Source organism: Callorhinchus milii, unplaced genomic scaffold (genome assembly GCF_018977255.1).
Source record: "Callorhinchus milii isolate IMCB2004 unplaced genomic scaffold, IMCB_Cmil_1.0 Scaffold1, whole genome shotgun sequence".
Taxonomy (NCBI): Eukaryota; Metazoa; Chordata; class Chondrichthyes; order Chimaeriformes; family Callorhinchidae; genus Callorhinchus; species Callorhinchus milii.
The window spans coordinates 46,641,896-46,660,556 of NW_024704742.1; the positions used below are offsets into that span (position 1 = coordinate 46,641,896).

General features: G+C 39.8%; 1 protein-coding gene across 4 annotated transcripts in view; it reads right to left on the reverse strand.

The window, feature by feature from the left end:
- arap2 (ArfGAP with RhoGAP domain, ankyrin repeat and PH domain 2) overlaps window positions 1-18,661 on the reverse strand; it is a 179,478-nt gene that overhangs the window by 70,519 nt on the left and 90,298 nt on the right. For all 4 annotated transcript variants that reach the window (XM_007889088.2, XM_042341269.1, XM_007889086.2 and 1 more), the window contains 6 exons: window positions 17,843-18,042; window positions 16,008-16,093; window positions 14,360-14,542; window positions 11,962-12,136; window positions 10,379-10,510; window positions 5,437-5,581 (listed from right to left, as the gene is read on the reverse strand). In XM_007889088.2, the coding sequence (XP_007887279.2) occupies window positions 5,437-5,581; window positions 10,379-10,510; window positions 11,962-12,136; window positions 14,360-14,542; window positions 16,008-16,093; window positions 17,843-18,042 (921 nt within the window). The remainder of the gene's footprint in view (window positions 1-5,436; window positions 5,582-10,378; window positions 10,511-11,961; window positions 12,137-14,359; window positions 14,543-16,007; window positions 16,094-17,842; window positions 18,043-18,661) is intronic.

Below are 18,661 nucleotides of genomic sequence, written 5' to 3' on the forward strand. Positions count from 1 at the left end.
TGAACCTAACACAACCAAGGCAAATGAGCGAACGATCTTGAACTCAAAACCTTCTGATCTCATATCTGATGCTCAACCATTTGAACTATCTATTATGTTTGTTCAAAGCTTTGAATGGAACACCGCTGTGGTTCTGTGCAGTTATAAAAATTCAGAATTAGAAACTTTAAGCCCACACTTGTGGCATTATGTGATAAAAAATGCCCACTTTGAAATCTGCAAAGGCCATTGTATGTGCAAAAAATGAATGCAAAGAAATCAACATAATATTCAAGGAGTTAACCCTGCTTGATTAACAATATCAATAGTTACACTACATCGCTAACCAAGCTTGAGAAATGCTAATTATACATCTGCTTTGCTAATGTACTTCTCATTTAAAATAACCTTTTCATATTTTCAGTTATTTGCTGAAAGATAATGATGACATTAAAAAAAAACTTATCATTGTTTAAACAGCTGTAAAGAACATTTGGTAAATGAGAAAGCCTGTTGGTTATCAGGAACTCCAGGTATATTATAATTAGAAGGTGTTCCTCCATAAACACATACAGAAAAAGTTTTCTACTGGTCATCTCTCCTGGACGTCAAACTGATAAGGGAGTGAAAAAATTCTGAATTTGCTACCTCCATTCACTAGGTTAACTTCAGAGCTGGACTAAATAACCAACTAATTGTTCAGGTATGAATATTTGTGACAAAAATGTAATCATTGTGTTGCATTATACTGTTTTGTATAGTACTGCACTCATTGTTTTGCATCATATCCATATTGAACTGCACGCATTGTCTTATATTATAGTGTCCATATAGTACTGCAGTTCTATATCACACAATATGCATGTGGAATTGCACTCATTATTTTGTACCAAACAGTGTCCATATAGTCCTGCACTCATTGTTCTGTACTGAAATATTCATGTAATGTTTAGATACAACAAATACAGTTGATGTGGTTCTGATTACTGAAGTACCCTTGAAGCATTTAATGGTTAAAACAGCAGAATCTGAATGAGCTGACACTGACGCCAACACATTTCCAATAAAATGCTGAATGCACATTTATTCAGGAACTGTGCTATTTACTATTTGATTAAATGTAAGTGCATATTCCATCAATGCTTTCAATAATTGATAAGATTATTCGATTGCAAAACTGCTCAAGTTCCCAGCGTTCAGATTTGCCCTTTCCAAGGAGTATTGTAGATCAAGCAAGATGCTGACTCAACAAGGAATAGAGTCAGTAATGCTGAGCTGCACAATCAGAAGTTCATTATCTTAACATCTTTTGTAAAGCTTAAAGTTTTTATTAATGCACTTTGTGAAATACAAGAAGAGAAAGAGTAATCCACCATCCTGGGCATTGCAGCTGTATAATGAACACAGAAGTTTCCTGCAAGAATATCAAGCCACTCGTTTCCTTCACAAACAAAACATTGCTATTTACCATCATCAGCAGCTCAATGGCACCATTTATATCTCCTGTTAAATCTGGTGTGAAAATCACCTCTTGTTTTTATTTGCTTGGTGTGCATGTGAAGTGTGGGGCTTTTGAACTGATTCAATTAAAACAGTGTTTTTATAACTGCAAAATTAATTATGATTTAAATATAATTAATGTGGAATCACAAATCACTTCCAAAAGTTAAACTATTGGCACTCTAAGCAAAACAAATGACACTATAAAGGAAAGAATTGATCTGGTGTTACCAGAAGACAAAGCTTGCAACCCAATCCAGTCCTGCTGAGAGCTAGAAAGTTATATAGAGGTCATCGTTCATTTTAATGTGTGTTCAACCCTCATTATAAGGACTCCATCACATTTGCAAGGCAAAGGTTTTCAGTGCAGATCAGAGTAGGACATATCTATCTCTGCAACTTGGTGTTGTTCAGTCTAAAACACGAGAATCCCATTTAAAGGCAGTAGTTCACAAAATTACAAAACCATATAAAGGGGCACGATCAAGAATGGCCACAAGTCAGCCCTCCTGCATGGTGATGTCGCTGATCACACGACCTGGGACGTCGCTGCATATGTGGCTTCCTGCACTAAAATTCTAGTGCATTAATTGCACTAAAAGGTCACCACCAATTCATATGTTGCACATATGCATGGCATCCATGCACAGGAAACTTCCTGTACATATCATGCAGCCACTCTGCCCCCACCATATGGAACTCCGTCCCATTCCCTTCACCTCGCTCCCCCCCTCGCCTCCTTCAAGGTGAGTCTCAAAAACCTCCCCTTCGACCGAGCCTTCGGCCACCCTCCTACCCTCCCTGACCTCCACCTTCCCTGATCCCGACCCCCAGCTCGGGTCCAAATCCCTGACTGTCCAGCGGCTTTGGGACGTCCTCCCGATGTGAAAGGCGCTATACAAATGTGATTTTGTATTGTATGCACAGCACAAAGTCAATAGGGCAGATCCACAAGGCATATTCCTTATAATCAAATCCACCTTATAGCAGAGTGCTTGTTAAACAGGGATTTACTGCATCCACCTTCAAAGTTGTAACTGAACCAATCGGACATGCACAGGAGGATGTAATGGCTTTGCACACTGATGATTCCATGCACACACCACACTTTAAACAGGAGACATTTCTTGCAACATGTCACAGCCCTTGTATTGAATAATTCAGATGTTTGTACAATTTCAAATATAGCATTATCTAGTAATTTTTTTGTTGGCATTTCAATATGATTATTATCCCACTATACTACAAATGTGGGAGTCATACAAGAGTATTATTTTCCACATGAAACAAGTTGTAAGCAGCATGTTTTATACAGTTTCATAATTACTGAGGCAAAACCATAAATGACATACCATGACCTCAAGATACAAGGCACACCACAGTCAGAGACTACTGTTTCTGTAGCAGCACGACTGAACAGATAATAAATAAGGTTTAAACTTTCTTATGAAAAAATAATTCCTCACTGTTATACTCGATGTTATCTGATCATTCTCCTGTCTAAACAGTATTATCTAAAACTTGGGTTATTAAGTTTTACAAAGAGCATTGCACTGCACTGAACTGCAGGAAGGCAGATTGGCACAGTCTGTTTATTCTCTATCTTTTTGTTTTCCTTTGGTATGTGAAATGCAATTAGTTCCCCTCCAAATGAGATTTTTTTTCACATTTCAGTTATCTTAAATGTGCTAGTGAAACATGCTGTCCCTATCTAATTAACCCACTTCTAATAGCTTTGTGTTTTCATCGTAAAACTTAACACTAAAAATTCAGCTTTGCATTGCAGTTTGTGTGCGGTTCATTAGGGGTTGTAACAAAAGACTGTCTTCATCCACTCCCATTCAAACTGAAAGCAATTTAATGGTCAACTTTCATAACATGTTAGCCTCTGATTTCAGTAAAATCAATAATTTCTATGGCCTGTGCATTCTATGTGATATTTTCATTTGTTGCATCAGCCATCATAATGGCCTCTGAATGAGTGTATCAATTTAACGCTCAAATTTGTAGGCAGTTTTGTGCTGCAGATTTGCATATTTTTTCTTCCATCGCTCCTAATGCTTTTGTTCAAATCTGGTCGTTCTTAAAATTTAGTTACACTTTGAATTTATGTTAATTTAGGAAATTACATAATGTGAAAGGGTGGAATATTGACTTTTCACCTTGGGGACAGAGATGAATCCAATCCAGACTGATGGGATTATAAATCTCTGCTCTCTGCCAGCAGCAAACATCCTAAATGAAATGAATCTGAGCATTCTCAACCCAGTCTCTAGTTCGTTCAAAGCCACAGTACAAAACTGCCCATGAATCACAATAATAGCATTTTCACGTGGGAGGTTACAATTTAGAAGGAAATGTCATACTACCCTATGTTTGGTGGGGGAGTGCTCTTCAGAGATTGATACTGAACACAACCTTTATTGTAAGTACAAATGTGATGCATAGTCACGCCAACATAAATCTAGATGATTTATTTCCCCCACCTTTTGTTTTTTCCAATAACTATAGTTACAGGGCCTTTGTCAATAATCTACTCAAGAAGCCTTGCATTCATCAAGTTCAAAGTGGCACATTCACAAGAGTGATGCTGTGCAGAACATCTATCCCATAAAATTGGTGTGCTTATATATGCTCTCTTTGGACTAATTTCTGACTCCCTTTTTTCCCCTCAATCTTCACCAATGTGTTATTGTATACACAATCTGAACCAAGACGTCTGGATAATAAAGTATATTGATTGCTGTGTAAAACTCGCCATCACTGAGCCCAAATTCAAATAATTGACATTAAGAATTTCATGTTCAATACCACATCACAATATTTTGTACAGTGGAGTAAATGATGGTCCCAAAGTAAGTATACAAATAAAGTTTACCCTCAAATGGCAATTATTCCTTCTCTATGGAAACTTAAGGAGCCTTATAGAACTAGGGTGCAATTACTGCAGATGCCCTCAGGAAGACTTTGCAATACACTGATAGATACAATCAACTCTCCACTATAACAATGAATACTTGAACTTTTAACATTACAAAAGGGATTCATGTGCTGAGAAGAAGAGTAGATATACTGGATATCATAGCAATTTATATATTTATGATGCTCCCAAAATTAGACAATACACAGACTTAAGATTCTCATCTCCAGTAGCGTCTAGGGTAATAGAACAAATTCTATGAAAGCATTACAAGAATCACACTCTAAATCCACCAAGTTTGGAACTTTTTGCTTTGGGATCATGAATTTTTTACAACTTTGCAATTTTATACGCACAAGAGAAGCGTGTGTAGATTTTCTTTAATGTAGATCTCTGACAGCTACTACATGTCAACATTGCCTCAGAGCATTATGATTGAATTTAGAATGAACAACAATGTTATAATAAAAAGGCTTCACCTTAAATCTACAAAATCCCTTTGCAGACATTAAAACTTCCTTGAGTACATTAAAAGAAGCGGCAGCACGGAACACAATTAGCAGCAGTCGGGAATTTTACAACTATAAGCACCCTGGCACTCAAGTTACCAGAATATCACTTAAAATTAATTTGCATGATCAGGAATACATTTAAAACATTATAAAAAAAAGTATTTTACATCATCTCAAAGCAAAGATTAAGCCAACTGGGGAAAAAAAGAACAGTTGCATCTTCGCTGTTTCACATGGATTAGACACTTCATAAAACTACATGGTCGCTTCACAAGAACACCAGGGATAAGACCAACTGGATAAAAAATTATTTTAATAAAATGTCAAGTTCTACCCTCTCTGTGTCATCAGCAAGCAATGTGCTGATTCAACTCCAACCACTAATAACCAGGTCTCGCTTGCTACATTAAACTGCCAGGTCGCAGAATAATTTGTTCTCTCAGTCATCCAGAACTTGAAGTTCAGGGAATTCCATCTCCAATCCAAACCACACACACAAAAGTGATTACAGTTCACAGTACTCACCCAGTACCCCACGTGAGGTCAGGCTTGTTCACTCCTAAGCAGACAACTTCGCTGATATCAATCCTTCCGTTGGGAGTGGCCGACTTGTCACTTTCATAATAACTGAGAAATCCACCTTCCAGGGTGCACCATCGTTTATTGAATTCTGCAAACAAAGGAAAGAAGTTTAGGTTTAGCAAAAAAAACTTCTGTAATCTCTGTGAACAGGCCTCCCATAGTGGAGTCTTATTAATCATTCCAAAAAGCAGCCAGAGGATCCGGAGAATATAAAACTTGAAAAAGGCGAATGGGTCAGGTCTTTTAAAAAAAAACTGAGAGCACGAGACTTGTAATGATACGGGTTTATTGTTTTTAATTCTGGGCTTTCTTTTAAAAAGGTTAAGTTCTGCCTATGCAATGAAATCGCATTTGAGCCAGAATCCCGTAATTGCATGCTCGTGGATTTCAGAGAGAAAGAGCTGCTCATAGTCCAGATACACAGCCATGACACAACTCCAGCATTTTCTTCATGCTACTGCTAATGTCTTAGAATGGAACCTCGCATCATGAAGACAGCAATTCTCAGACATATCAACGTGGTTCATTAGCAAAGGGGCATATAGCCTCTGAAGACAGAATGTAATAATTCTTGGATTTGATACAGCGACTTATCACATCTCGACACGCCTTGAAGTGCTTCATAGGATACACTGCAGAGTAGCACTTCACAGAATACACAGTAAAGTGATTTGAGTGTATATTTTGCAGCCGAAACGCGGCAGCCAAGTGTGCACAGCAGTGTCCCACAAACAGTCGTGGATTGAAGTGAACAATTTTTTTTTTGAAGGAATTATTACCCCCGGAAAAGTCATCCACCAATCGACTAACAAATGGATTCCTACTTACTGCTAGGTAAATAGAGGCATGTGGAGTAAGGAAATTTGCCCAACATTTTGCCCTGCCGGGATTTGAACCCAGGTCTCTCACTGCAAGACGAATGGTCTAACCACAGGACTTCACAACCACAATAATGTAGAGCACCTAAAACTTCATTTTAAAGGCTACTAAGAGTGCTTTGAATATACAAATGTAATCCAGTTCTCCAGTGACATTCCCTTGCTCAGTAATTACAATATACTATTGGACACTAGATTAAGGATACTTGCAAAGGAAATTTCTGATTCGGTCCAAGTTTGAGCAAATTGCACTTTTTGGCTCAGTTATAGCACTTTTCATTGTTTTGTACCAAAGCTGCTCTTGTGAAGGTGACATAGCCACAAATAACAATGGGGACACATGCAGGAAAATAATCAAACACAAATAATCCCTTAACCCAGTGGTGGCTATCCTCTTTGGTGGGCCAACAAAATCAATGTTTCTTGATTGAATATTGATTTATTGATTTATTGCATGAATCTATGCTATTTGTTATTTCTATGATTATTTTGTTGGCCAACCAATACAGCTTAGCCACTACTGCCTTAACCAAATGTTAGCAGTGAAGACAACATCTACTGTATTTGTATCAGCATTCCATTTGCCTTGATCCCATGCCAAAAATTTTTGCATTACATAGAAGATTGTACTGGGCTTTATTAGTGACTCCTCTACCTTTGGTAAAATGTTCTGTGTATTATATATGACTCAATATCAATATACTTCCAGGTGTGTATAGCTCAATACACTTTTTTTTGGAAGTAAGATTGAAGGAGGTCAGAGAGATAGGCCCTGTCCCCCTGTGACACCCTTGCTCCTCCATGCCACCATCGGAGGACAAACCCTCAGTCACTCCTCCCTTAACCTCTGGGACTCCCTGCCTCAAAACCTCTGCTTCGTACTCTCTCTATCCATCTTTAAATCCCACCTTAAAACCTACCTCTTCAACTTCACCTATAGTTACCTCCTACTCCTTGTTCCACATCTAACCCTGCTGCTGTGAAATGCTCTGTGTCATCACCTACAAGAAGCGCGTTATGTAAAAGTTTTTGTTGTTTTCTGTGAATTCCTCACCAAGCTCTAAAATCCATCTTTGAATTAGATTCAAGGCTACCTTAGATTTGATTAAATACAGTGAATCATGAGGCAGTCACAAGTTGCACCCTGACTAACCTTAAGATTCAGAAACTATTCAGCAATGCATCAAAATCTTAGCTCTGCATTTAGTTAAACAAAATGCAAGTCTCCAGATCCTTTTCCGCATTCAATGGCTGTATCAGCAGGAACAATATATGGTTGCATATTCCAGTGAGAGCTTTTACTATTAATACCTATGATGAAACTGATGGAAATTTTAATGTAACTTAATACCAAATTAATATGTCCAACTGCTAAGATGTGAAACACACAACTGTAACTCAGATGCTCAAAGCATCAGAAAATATTTCAAGTTCGTAACAGTTTGATTGCAGAATCTATTGCTGACTTTACAGCACATAATAGCAAAAGGTCTTGGTCTTTCTTCACACATAGTGGAAATAACAGCTGAGACAGAATCAATCTATTCTCTACTACATGGTGGCATTACAGTGCCAACTTAATGTCACAGCATAGAACAAAAACAATCAAAACCTCTCATAAATGTTGATGTTACCATAAAAGGTCACAAAGGTCACAGTTGGCGAAATTACATTCCATGTCAAGAGAAAGAACAAGTCAACATGGCCTTAGATCACAAAACTGGACAAGTTGTGTTATCTAAAAACTGCAAAAAGCATGTTAGTCCATGGTACAATTTCCTGGATCTATTGTGACAAAATGTTTCCATGGGCTGTTCCTCCCTTGAACAATCTTAGCAGAAAATATCAGAGGGCAGAAATCACAACAGGCCACAAATCTAATCTTCTAATCCCTGCTGGATAGGTCAAATCCCGTATCCTTCAAATACCATAAATCAGACAAATGAACAGGAAAAGCTCAATATATGGGACACTGGGAAAATGCATCACCCACTATGATAGTGGGCCATACAAACCAAGAAGCATAGACAGCTATACACAACTGGAAGCATAACATGTTTTGCAGACATATAGAACATTTGACCCAGGAGTTAGAACAGGGGAGTCGCTTTTAAGAAACGTCTACTGTATTCAAGGAGGAGTGTAGATTAAAGCCCAGCATGTGTTTACATTATACTACTTGTCAAAGTAATTGTGGAATTACCATCTGAAATTACTAAAAAAGTAAAAAGACATACACATACACATAAAATACACTCCCAATCAAGATTAGCGAAAAACAAGCTGTTCCCTCACTGTTCTACTGAAATCAATGTGCAGCAGGGAGTGGAAGCTAAATGAACAAAGTGCTTCAGTGCTCATGTGGTAGAAACACCATGAATACAGACAGCTTTCCTTTACAAACAGAAACACTTGAAGCTTTCAGCAATCTTGCCATGAGCAATATATAATAGAAGCTCCTCAACATGAAAGGGAGTTTCTATCATCCCCACTGTTGAGCGACCCATAGCAGCCAACCCAGAACAACACCATTGGTTGCCTGGAGACTTCCCTGCAGGTAGTCTTCTATCCAGGCAGCAAATAAAGGGATTCGATATTCCCAGAGAGAGAAAAAAACATAAAACCTATTATAGCTTAAAATTTTGTTTCCGCAAACACTGGTGATAATTATTATCCTGCAGTTTTTCGTTCAATAAAAGCTTTTCAGTTTTATTAATAAAAATGCATCAGCAGACCCTCCAACTCTAAGAGTTACGAAAACTCTAGTACATTCTGTCTCTTGCAAAGTTGCAAGGATATACAAAATAGAAGAAAAAGATGTCTGCTATTAACGAAAAAAAGAGGAAAAACTCTTAGTGAAGAATTATTCTTGTGGATTGTACAGTTGATTTCAATGAGGGCATTAAAAGGCTAGCTCTACACAGAATGTGATTCGTTGAAACGTTTTCTTTAAAGGAAAGAAATAATGCTTGTCTGCATGAGATTATCTATTGGCAAAAAAAGAAACTAAATACAAAACTGGAGTGCAGTGGACAGTAGAGCAACATTTTCTAGTCTGCAGATTCTAATCAAGCTCTTCAAAACAAACCAGTAATCTTCTCTGGGTTCATTTGTTGCCATGGAATCAATAGCTGCTTCCTTACACCATTACCAGATTCTTCAGCAGTTGAAAGTAAGCGCACAAAAAATCTGGAGCTGAAATATTTTAATTTCCACACTTTCATCGGGATCACATGCCCTCCTAATTATTTTAATGGCTACAACAAATTTCAAATCTTTATTCATCTCGGGGGGGGGGGGGGGGGGAAGCAAGTGGCATTAAGTATAAAGATCATTCAAGGACCTAAATTAAATGGCGTCTTGCATTTTCCATTGCGTTAATGAACCTCAAACAAGCAGCAGTCGTTAAACAGAGCACATAATTGATTCACATTTCATTTCTTCATTTTGATTTAGACAAGCAAAATGGTTCTAAGAACACTGGTGACTCACTCTCAGTATTTCGGCACGTTACTCATGTCAGACACAAATAACATCAATTTTCACATAGTCCCAACATAGGAAATGCATTTTTATAAAAATGTGATTTACACATGACAAATCTAACAATTCCACCTGAAGCAAAATTTGGTTATTTTTGTAACAAAAACAGGTGATAGATTGGTTTATCATGAACAAAAGAATAAAACAAGTAACTTGTAGGAGGGAGAAGTAAGGAAGAGCTGGACAGCCATCAATTCAACACAGTGTGACTGCCCGCAAGGCTGGAGGAAGGGGATGAAACTCAATTGGTCAAAATTCTAGTTATTTTAGACATGCACTTAAGAAACTCATGACAAGATGCAACTGTAGTGTAGAAGTGTTTTTTTTGCAATATCTGAGTCATAGTGAACTTAGAGACCCTAATCTTCCTCAGATTAAATGGCACTTAACTACATGTGTGTTCACTCTGGCTAACAGTGCTGAGTACTTATTCTAAGTAAAAACACCATGACTGAATCACGTACCTTCCTTCAGTCTCTTCTCGCTTACTGTTTTTGTAGTGTTAATGGCCTTGTATAAGAAACCACAAAGGAAGGTGGAGCAAGAGGTCTGAGAATGAACGGCAGCTTCGGATGGTGAGTCAATCTTTGGAATAACTATGAGAAACAGAAGAGGTCAGTAGTGATTCACATAATGAGTTTTTTAAAACTACGCATTTTTTAACTATTATTAAACATTCCAGTTGTAATAAAACAGCGGCTGCTTGCAATGATTCATGCAACGGTGCATCCACTTATGAGATCATCTTTACATCTGATAGTTACAGGATTTTTGACTGAACCCTTCCATTTTTTATACATTTGGAATTTTAAAATCATAAAATATTATTTTTCAAGTTTAGGGATTATCAAGCTTCTTGGGGCTCATCTGGCTCCAAGGTAAAATGTCTGGCAATGGAATATGTGGTTCAAGTCAATCCTCTCTGGTGAACTCGATAGTCCGGTTCTGCAATACTCCAAGATACACCAACCAGCCTGGCTTATCGACAGGACTTAGAGAGGCAGACCAGTCACTGGGGAGGGAGTCTTCCCACTTAGCTCTCATCAACCCTCAAGTCCAAGTAAGGCGATCCTAGCTGGGGCAAGCAGTGGGAAGCTTGTCAGACAGTTCTCCCAATGCCGAGCTATACAGGTCTAGCTGGTTAACTCACAACAACAACAAAATTACATTTTTGTAAAATGCCTTTCGCTTCGGGAGGGCATCCCAAGGCGTTGAACAGTCAGGGAGCAGGATCCGAGCGTGGGGGCGCAGGATTGGATGAGGGAGGGCAGAGAGGGTAGGAGGGTGGCTGAAGGCAAGGTCAAAAAGGAGGGTCTTGAGTCGTGCCTTGAAGGAGGCAAGAGAGGGAGCAAGGCAAAGGGATTGTGGGATGGAGTTCCAGAGGTTGGTGGTCAGAGAGGCTAAAGGTCCGGCCACCAATGGTAGGGCGGATCAGGCGGGGATCCCACACCCTGGAATACACAAAATCTTGGCTTTTGCCAGGCTGTGTCTGTTTCCAGAATTAAGTAAGCAGAGTGCATTCTTCCAGCGCCTTGGGATATCTCCTGGATTGAAAAGTGCTATATAAATGCAATTTGTTGTTGTTCTTCTCACTCCTAGGTGACAGTTCTCATTCCCTTCCAGACACAGGGAAATTTCCAGTGCATAGGTGGCATACATATGAGGAAGACGACAACAACCAAACCGACAATTTGCATTTATATAGCGCCCCTCATGCAGGGTAGCGTCCCAGAACGCTTGACAATGGTGGAGCACAACTCAGAGCCGGGGGACCTGATGTGATAAGACGTTATATTAATGCAAGGATTATTACTGTATGTGCAACTCTCACAGCGGAATGGCCAGCTTAGTCTCTGAATCCAAGGGAAACAACAACTTGCGTTGATACAGCTGCCTTCACGCAGGGTAACAACTCAGAGCACTTGAAAAGGGAAATGTAATGGAAGTTCTTCACAATACAGATCAAACAGCTTTGATGCTCACATTCTATGGTTAGATGGCAGTATACTTTTAAGCTGAAAGCCTTCAAATGTACCAAGCGTTTTACCTGAGAGTTTATTGTGAAAAAGAAATTCCATCTGCAACCGCTGACCAGCTTTCTGGGCTAAGAGATAGGGGGTACAGTGAGTCGCATCTCCTGTTGCACACATAGCATCTGCTCCGCTGAAAACCAGTGACATGGTCTCTAAGACATCCTGTTTCACCACTGCTTGACATAAGCTCTAAGTTTACAAAAACATTAGAAGACTTTATAAATGAGGGACGCAAGAAAAGAATTCAACACTCAGGTATAGACAAATAAACTATATCAGAAAAAATGTTCGAACAAGTTTTAAGAAGCATCAACTTTGATGTCTACAAACTAGACAATGTTACATGTTATTCTCAGAAGGATCAACTGTCTACTTCTGCAGATACAATACAAAATAACATTTGTAAAGCTCTTTTCACGTCAGGAGGATGTCCAGTCAGGAATTAGGATTGGAGCGGGGAGGAGGTTGGGATCAGGGCAGCCAGAGAGGGCAGGAGGTGGCCGAAGGCACGGTCAAAGACAAGGGTCTTGAAGCCTCCCTTGAAGAAGGTAAGGCAGGGAACGAGGCGAAGGGAATGTAGAATGGGAGTTCCAAAGAGTGGAGGCAGAGGGCTGAAAGCCCAACCACCGATAGTGGGGTGGGCTGGGCAGGGGACATGGAGCAGGACGGAGCCTGCTGACTTGCCAGGAGCGGACAGGTCAATAAGGGGTTAGCACGTCGGAGAGGTAGGAAGGAGCAACTGTAAGGCGATGCTGGACTTCCTCAAATCGAAAGTCGAGGGGATCTGCTCAGCTGCCTCTGCCCTTCCATCTACTATCCCCTCCCCATCTCCCCCCGGCCCCTACCCATCCCTCCCTCCACACCTTTGAAACTGTCTCCCACTCCTCTCTCACCACCACTGTAACCCGCATGAAACCAACCACCTGCTCCCTCGACCCCATTCCTATCCCTCTCCTTACCTCCCAGCTCCACCTCATTGCCCCTCTACTCACAGACATCATAAACGTCTCCCTGGTACTGGTACTGTTCCCATCCCTTTAAAAATGTCGGTCGCACTCCAAACCTTAAAAAACCCTCCCTGGACCATCCCTGCTCTCAAACTACCGCTCCATCTCTAACCTCCCTTTCCTCTCCAAGGTCCTGGAATGAGTCAATTCTTCACAGCTTCACTCCTTCCTCTCCCACCACTCCCTCACGAACCCCTCCAATTGGGTTTCCATCCCACCCACAGCATAGAAAGAACTTTGGTCAAAATGACAAATGATATTCTGTCCATCTGCGACCAGGGCTCCCACTGCCTCCTCATCCTCCTTGACCTCTCTGCTGCCTTCAACACCATTGACCACTCTATCCTCATCCATCGCCTCTCCGCTCACTTCACGGCTCTGTCCTTGAATGGTTCAGATCGTACCTCTCACACCGCCTGCACTTCATCTCTACAAACGGCTTCTCCTCTAGCCCTTCACCATCTCATGCGGCATTTCTCAGGGCTCTGTCCTTGGTCCCCTCCTCTTCAACATCTATTTGTTCCCTCTAGGTGACATCATCCGCAGACATGGGGTCAACTTCCACATGTATGTGGATGACACCCAACTCTATCTCTCTACCTCCACCCTCAACTCCAGGACCACTGCTGTCCTGACAGAATGTCTGTCAGACATTGAGTGAGATAGCCAATCCAAATACTTCTAAGTTATAGAGATTTCTGGGCATAGGTCGTAATGTGATATAAGTGCAGTACTAGGCAGCTACCGAGTTCTTTAGGACCACAAGTCATCAAGCTGATGAGAACTTAATCAATGAGACCTTAAAACCTCCGTACTGCTACAACAGCTTGTAAAGACTATTTTTGTCACCCAATCAATAGCCCAAGCAGACGTTGGTACAGTTATACCAAATGGGATTGGATCAATCTCAGACACGTAAAGTGCGCTAAAACAAGTGAATTGCTTCATGATGCTCATCCAACAGGAAAGGCACTACAGGAGCGCTAGTTATTGTCATCAAGGATTAAATACATTCACCAGGACCCATAATGATTTTTATTTCCAGTGTCAAACCTCTGCTTTCATTTCTTGAATTGAGAAATCTAGTTGGGCCAAACTACATGATTTATTAAGATTTAAAATAAAAAATATCAGCAGTCAAGAAGCAATGTTAGATGTGCAAAATGTTGGTTTTAAAAGGTTGTCAGAGGTTAACAAGAATTTAACAGGAATTTAATGAGAAAGAATAAGTATGAGACAATGCAATAAGACTCCATTTCATCAGTGAACATGCAGAGAGCAACTTGTGTAAAACAGTATATTTAGAGTTTAGGGAAAAATTAGGAAAGTTTAGAGGAACAATAACTACAGCAGGAATAAGTTCTTCTCAAATCAAATCTCTGTTATATATACACAATAACATTACCTTGTTCAGTTCTTCCTGAGTCAGAAAAGTTAAAGGAATTTTTCGAAATTTTCTCTCTTTGTATTTCTGAGTGATGAATTCGAGGCGACGGTCTGGTAGTGCATCCATATCCAGCTCTTCCTCTGCTTTCAGGTTTGCTGTCCAAAAACTATTGGCATTCTTATTTCCCACCACTATGAAAAGCTGTACATCAAAGCACAGGTATTAAACATGTGTAAGAATCAAACATGCTTCCTTATTTCAATGTTATTATTTGGCTACACAAACATTCTATTGGTGAGAGACTGCAAAACTGTATTGAAATGGCAAATCAGGAATCAGATTTGCAATGTTGCATGCATCTGCCTGGCTCAGTGGTAGAACTCACATCTCCGAGTCAATGTGGTCCATGCCCCACATTAAGCATTCAACTCAATCTGGGTTGACACCCCAATGCGATCCTGGGGAGCACTATGATTTTAAACCAAGGTCTCATCTGCCTGTTCAGATAGATGTTAAAGATTTGATGGCACTATTCAAAAAAAGAAAGCAAGTTATCCTGGTGTTCTGACAATAATCTCCCAAATAAAATTGGTCATTCATAGCTTATTTTAGGACATTGATGAGTGCAAACTGGCTATGATATTAAATTTGTCTACAGTCACTACACTCTACAGTAAATCATGTGCATTACTTTGAGACATCCTCTCAACCTCAAATGTAAGGATTTTCATTGTTTGTATTAGGATCAAAAGTACTTTCATTTCATCGCATCATTTGCAACCAAATACACAATCAATCTCGCTAAAGTAGAAAAGGTGCTATATATAATTCTTATTTATTATTATTAAAACAGTTGATCTGCCCTGGGCACGAGATTAAAGGTTGTCAAAACCTTCTCTCATTGTCTTCATAAGCAAGGTGGTGACGTTTATTCCAAAGGCCAGGACTAGTGATTTTGCACACGTTCATCAGATCCAGCTTGGAAATCTTTTAAAGAAAACATTGCAGCTATGAATTCCGCAATTTTCCCCTTATGGTAACTTTATATTGCGACACAGTTCAGCTTTAATCAGTGGGCTAAGAATCATTGGTCAGCATAAAGTATTACAATACTGAAACCTTATTTTGACCTATTAATGCTCACTTGTGCACTAGGCAATTTGTTTTCTGAAGTGACATATGCAGTGGTCATCTTCAGTGGTCAATTAGAACCAGTTAAAGCTCTCCACAGCACGTTACCTGATGATACTGACTAAAGTACTCAGATGCAACATACAATTATCTTACTTAACAGGCTACAGAATGGTCTCCAAGGAACTTAAGACCAGTTGGGAAAAATAAGTGACTTTGTGAACAGTAGTTCTTATTAATATTTTACAATGAGTTGCATCACTGAATTTAGAAACCTGAGGGCTCCAAGTTCACTTTGGCCGAGTGCCAAAGAAATGCCAAGAAATACTTTTGTGAATTGCAGCAAAACGGCTCATGGGTCATGGAATGGGGATCTCATTAATATCACGGCTTGTTCACCAATGCACTTCCAACAAGATGCATAACAAGTACACTAAATTTAACTTAAGGAAACAGGGAGCAGGCGAACTGCCACTTATTCAGTGGACAAGATTGCTCGCTGCTTTCTCAATGCAGGACTCAGTTGGCCTCTTACCTCCACAAGTTCATTACTCCAGATACTAATATCCAATTTCAAACTTCGAACCTTAGATATATTTGATCCCAATGATCGGTGCTGACCTGTGACAAATAAAGAATTTATATTGATAACTGACATTTAAACGTATGATCGAAAACACTCAAGGCTACAAAGTCTTTGGAGATTATGAAAATGCTCTTTGGTAGAATTCAAACTGCTCTGTAAATTAATAGGTAGGTTTCATTTCATAGCTGCCGGGCAAATGGAAATGTTGACTGTGGGAAGGAGGTGGATTCACAGAGAAAGAACAAGGTTTAATATTGAAGTTTTAATTCAAGTATTTTTGGAAAACTAAGAGTATCCAGACACAATGGAGAGTCAAAAGATAGTTTAGAAATCTCTGAGAAAGCAACAAGCTTAATGAATTAAAAGCTTTTCTAGACAGAAACTCATTTTTGTTCCTATGAAGGAGCAGGCTATAATTTGGAATTTCAAGCAGATGTTGGTGTCAAATTTGTAATATCGCCAAATCACATTAAGCTGTCTTAATTGCAACTTCCAGTTTACAAACTTCAGACAGAAATTTGTAATCTCACATCAGCAAAGTACAGGAAAAGCCTGGTACGCAAAACAATCCAACATTTTTTATGTCGGCCTTTGGAGATTTGGAAGGATGGAGTTGGGGTGGTCAGTGACCAGTGTGTTGGGAGAAGTCAAATCTGAGGTGACAAAAATGAGGATGAGAGATCCAGCTGTTCTGAAGTAATGTAGTGGGAGAGATGTCAATGTTGTAGAGATGGAACAAAAGCAGCTTCAGCTGAGCTCAAATGAAGACTCGAAAAGGAGAATCGAGGATCAAACAAAACACCAAAGTTCTACACAGTCTCTGCAAATTGGAGTGAGCAACTGGAGAGGCCAATATGGTCAGCACCAGAGGCAAAGAGGTGCTGGTGGTCACCAAGCACGATAGCCTCAGTTTTATAGGCGTTGATTTTAAGGAAGTTATGGCTCATCTAGGATTTGATGTCTAACAGGCAGACTGTCAGAACACCAGTAGTCCTGCAGTTCAGGGTGGAGATAAAAATTTGAGATGTGTGTCAACCAGGTATATATAAAATTGGACCCCATGCCTGTGGATAATGTCTGCAAGGGGCCATCAGCTCAGAGCACATAGATGAGAAAAATCAGAGAACCAAACAATATTGCACGAGACCCCATCAAGTAACCCAGCAGGGTTCATACATCAATAGTGTCCACTTGGGCAAGGTACAAAGATAACACACACTCAAAGAAATGTAACTCATCAGAAAAAAAAGGAGACAAACACTTATAGGAGAGATTGATGGAGGAAAAAATACAAGTGTTCAAAATGAAATGTATTTAAAGCACATTTTCCTAAATTTCCAGTGAATTCACACAATAAAGAGACTGTGATGATTGCTCAAAGAACTCAACACATTACGTTCAAATATCAGACATGTGAAGACAAGCCTCAGTTGACTGAGCATTAGAACATTAATGGGGAGACATCCTTCTCAGATGTCGGAGGGGGAAGAAGATAATAAAAATCAAGAGGCTTGCATGGGAGGTTTTCTATTGCCAGCAAGGAATCACTAGGCTCATCGCAAAAGAGCTGAAAGAGTCCCCCGCAGGTAGCCTGAACAAGCAAAGCAAGAAAGGGAATTTTCTTTAAAAATATGCTGTGAAGTGAAAGAAAGAAAATGTTGGGGAAAAACGCTCACTCAAATCATTCCGTAAAAATAAAGTGGAACAGATATGATGTTGTTGCATTTTGTGCCTGTTTACTCTTCGCATCCGCTCCCCCCTCCCCCATTTGTTCCATTAATTACCTGCACATTTTTTGCAGATGACAACGCAAAGATTGATGGATGCCCATTCAGGGTCCAGTGAACGGCAGTCTGCGCAGCTTCTGTTCGACTCGTTGAACCAAATCTTTTCTGCCACTTCATAATCTGAGAGGCTTTCTGCTATGGATCCTTCTAAAGTTTCAATCCAATCTTGTTTCTCTCTTTCAGATTCCGCTGTGAAGCTGAAACATTGATTTTATTTTCCGCATTTCTTTTTAATTATCCAGTCTAATAGTTTATATAAAGCTAGTTATTAATTTAGCAGGATGAGGAACTCGGCAGAACATAACCAGTTTACACACCTGTGTCTGATGCATGTGACATGGTTTGCAATGTATACAAAATACATATTTAAATTCTATCTGGAAAAGAGATATTATAAATATATTCCAAGGCGCTGGACAGTCAGGAATTTGGACCTAAGCAAGGGGTGGGGGGGGGGGGGTGGGATTGGGGTGAGGGTGGAGGGGCAGAGAGGGAAGGAGGGTGGCCGAAGGCATGGTCGAAGAGATGGATCTTGAGACGTGCATTGAACGAGGCAAGGGAGGGAGCGAGGTGAAGGAAATGTGGGAAGGAGTTCCAAAGGGTGGGGGCAGAGAGGCTGATATTAAACCAAGGTCTTGTCTATGCCTGTTCAGGTGGATGTTAAAGATCCTGTGGCACTATTTTAAAAGAGAAGTCAGCTCCTCCTGGTGTCCTGGTTAAAAATCACCCAAATCAAATTGTTCACTCATTTCCTGACTGTGTGATATTGCTATATGCAAATTGACTGCCATGTTTTCCTATAAATACGCAGTTACT